Here is a 3,845-nt window from a genome sequence, read left to right on the forward strand (position 1 = left end):
ACTTCAGATATGGTATTAGGGGACCACTAAGGCCTATATAAAAGCATCCCAAGAGCACCATGACATGGGCCCTTTAATTGTTATTGCTTTAGAATATAAATACTATAAAAACCAAAGGGAAACAGGACATACCTGTGTGGAGAGTGAACCAGCAGAAGCCAGTCTTCTGCTCCTCTGCCTGTCGCTGCAGCACTGTCTCATAGAGCCGCACAGCATCCTCATAGTTGTCATATCCACTGTAAAGTGTTACACGTAGAATTTCACCTCCACAGTGGACTGGTCGAACCCCCCACACAGGCATACCTGCACCCAAACTATAAAAGTCTCTGCTGGGCAGGAGGTAGGGCTGCAGCATGGCATTGGCGGGGGAGCTACTGGAGGTAATGTGGATCCCTCCAGTTCGGCTGCCGCAGGTCTCAGTGTGGTGGTACTGCCAGGGTGGACGCTGAAAGAAGTCCAGCACTTTGAGTATTCGCTCCTCTCCATAGGCCTCATGGAGAAAGAAGGTGATGGCCAGAGATGGGTAGCCTGAAACATTTTTGGAAATAGATTTATTCTCAATAAACCTTAAATAAAAACAGATGTAGTTTGCATCAAGGTCAGCTTGTTGTGGGATGACACGTTGACTCTATACACAGAGACAGAGTAAATGTAGCATTCAATTAAAAGCACATTTGAGGGTTTTTTGTTTTTTACATGAAAATGGTTTAAATTTCTGTAAACATGTTTTATTTCAAAAAAATATATGTTTTCCTCTTTTGGAGGATAATACAACAGAATGTGCAATGAGGTTGTACAGGCACAACATAGTGTTGCATCCCTGCCAATTAATTACCTGAGAACCGATTACCATTTTAGATGTAAGTATAATAAATACAAGACCACAGAGTAAGGATCCTTACCTGCCACAGGACAGAGGTGGTTGTAACTTCTAAATGGAGAGGCCCTCTCTGACACATGGAAGATGTGTAAGCTTGGACATAGCCAACGGATGAGGCGATCCAGGGTGTGCTGCAGCAGTAGTGAGTCTCCAGGGTTGGCCAGCAGATGCAAGTTCATTAGCAGGAGCTGTTGCTGCCGCTGCTGCCTGGCCCGACTGGTCATATGCTCAACTAGGGTTACACACACACACAAAGCACACACACACACTAAATGTACAGTTTTACTGTTGGTACAGCCTGTACAAGTACTGGAGTGCCTCTTTAACTTCTGCATCAGTTAAGGAATACTTACTGCCAGATGATGACATCCTGTTGCAGTCAGATCTGAATAAGACACAATAAACACATGAGTGATTCATTCTCAAACTCTTTTTGGGGTTAACATTGGCTGGAGGAAAGACAAAAATCTGTCTCCATCGTGTGGTGGCTGGCTTGGAAACAACCATAGACAGTTATGTCCCTTTGGTCACCATGACAACACATTATTTGTTGTTAGCTAACATAAGCGTAAACAGCCAATTTATGAGAAAATACACTGAAGAGTACAACCGTTTAAAACACTTATAGTAAAGTTCTAAGAAGTTACTACAACAGTTCAGTTGCTGGTTTAAAATGTCAGCCACGTTCAGGATTCACTGTCTTGGTCTAAACGAATTTCCATTGTGGCTTCAATGGCTTAAAGGCTAGCTAACGTTAGCCCCGTTAGCTAACGCTGAGACAAGTTGACTTACTCGCCAGTTTCAGCTCCGGGGTCCACGTTTTCATGGTCAGCTCTCTTTAATACCGCCACTCAACTTTCACATTTAGTCGAGCCATCTGCACAAAAAGCTTGAGCGGCGTTTGCAACAGTCCGGGCTGAGAGTGAAAAGCATCCTGTCCACAGACTGCTAAAAAAAAAAAGGGGGTCTCTTTTGCTGGGACGCTGACGTCACCGGGCAACGATACACCGTTATGTCAAAATACAGAACAGGGCTATTTTGTTGGAACAAAACTAAAACTGGAGGTGCCCCCGATTAGGTTTGGCATGCTGGACTAAGTTTGGGTAGCTAGTGAGGCTAAAGTCTTGGCGAAAGGGACCCACAGAAATGATGCTGCTTTCAATCTAAATCCGCCGATAATAACATGGAGCAGATGGCATGCGTCTAACCAACAATATGAGAAGACAAAGGAGACAGTCCAGACGGGCTGGTAGATTTAGAAGTGTAGGGGACGTATGAAGGGGAGGCTCTAAACCCTGAACATTAAAGACGTTGTTTTGTTAATACCTTGTTAAGAGCATTAAACTCGCTTTTGCAACACACCGCGGGTTTTGACAAGACCTGTGAAAGACATGTCAGTTAATTTATGGCAGGCTCTGGTAGGCTATAACGTTATCTAGCAAAAACGAATGCAGTCCAATAAAATACATCTTAAAGCATGGAGACTCAAAGTGTTCAATATTAAACCAATTAAGACATGACACAAATAGGTAGATGTGCAATTTAACAATCACTGTGAAATAATTGTGTTTAAAACCAGCTCGTTATTAGGCTACTATATGGACCGAGCAGCTAAGCTGCGTGGACCCTATTGTTTTTGTTTTTTGCCGGTAGGCGATTCTTCTTCCTAAGAAATTTATGTTATCTTGCACGAAAACTCAACACACTTTGCACCCGTTCAGACCAGTCCAATGCCAAACTCAATCAGTGCAGGTTGTGTGCTAATAGTCCCGGCGGCGGCGCTACAACAGACATATTGGTATTTATTTAAAACTTCAGAACAATTCAACCATATGCTACAGTGTTGCAATTTACCTCAAACTGTCGGACTTGACGGATTAGGCAAAATTTCAGAAATGTATCTAAAAAAGTGAATCAAAAAAAAAATACCTTGACATGTGTCCTCATTATTGCAGTCGATGGAAAATACAGCAGCTTTAAACATCAGTGCGCCATTTATTGATCTTTGTGAAAATGCATTAAAGACATCTCTTTTTTTTAACCAATCACTCAAATTCTCTGAATTTTCTAGCGAGAGATGACTTTTTGACAGTAGTTTGAAACCCTGCATTGTCATGCGTTCCTGCCACTTGTCTACTCGATGCCCCGAGCCAGTTTTGTCATCACCCAGATACTGGCTCCCTGAGAGCAGCACCTGCCTACGGCGTCAAATGTTTTGCGTTAAAGGCTTCGAGTCCCTGGTGTTGTAAGGTTATCATACATGTGTATCGTGGACCTGGAGATCTCCACCCCACACTGGTCCACCAGCGGAGCACCTCTCCAAGAGGCTTCGACAGCTTCGATGTCGCACGGACCGCTACAAGAAATCATTCCTGCCTCCATTAAACTCTACAACAATTCAGAGCTATGTGTGAGATAACAATCTCATTACCTCACACATTGCAATATTGCACTATGATGCTACTTGCACTCTGGCCACTTCATATTTAATATCTAACGCTGTAGATGTTTTGTTTTGTGATATACATCTACTTGGTATGTAGGTTGTAAATTGTATTCTACACTTGTATTTATAGCCTACATGTACATTCTTGTTCATCCATCTAAGTATATATTCCAGTAGTTGTTCAGGCATTTAAAAAAAAAATCTTTGCTATCTTATTTTATTTCATCTTTTTATTTAATTTTTTTCATCTAATGTATTATTTCTAGTACGTTTCTTGTATTTTTGGTTTGTGTGTGAGAAAGTATGTGTGTTTGTCCTTCGTAATTTGCTCCTTGCTGCTTTCAACAAAGTAATTTTCAAATTTGGGATTAGTGAAGTCCATCTATCTATCTATCTATACAGTGAGGGATAAAAGTATATGATCCCCTGCGGATTTCGTACATTTGCCCACTGACAAAGAAATGATCAGTCTGGAATTTTAATGGTAGATTTTTTTGAACAGTGAGAGACAGAATAACA

At 41.7% G+C, this 3,845-nt stretch overlaps 1 protein-coding gene across 1 annotated transcript in view; it reads right to left on the reverse strand.

The window, feature by feature from the left end:
- The window catches only part of fam124b (family with sequence similarity 124B), a gene marked incomplete in the record, with an annotated part of 13,227 nt that extends 11,147 nt beyond the window's left edge, over positions 1–2,080 (reverse strand). The window contains 4 exon segments of the mRNA XM_032510028.1: positions 133–528; positions 903–1,112; positions 1,234–1,265; positions 1,673–2,080. Coding sequence (XP_032365919.1) covers positions 133–528; positions 903–1,112; positions 1,234–1,249 — 622 coding nt within the window.
- Between the last annotated feature and the right edge of the window lie 1,765 nt (positions 2,081–3,845).

The sequence above is a fragment of the Etheostoma spectabile genome, chromosome 3, assembly GCF_008692095.1.
Source record: "Etheostoma spectabile isolate EspeVRDwgs_2016 chromosome 3, UIUC_Espe_1.0, whole genome shotgun sequence".
NCBI classification, from domain to species: Eukaryota; Metazoa; Chordata; class Actinopteri; order Perciformes; family Percidae; genus Etheostoma; species Etheostoma spectabile.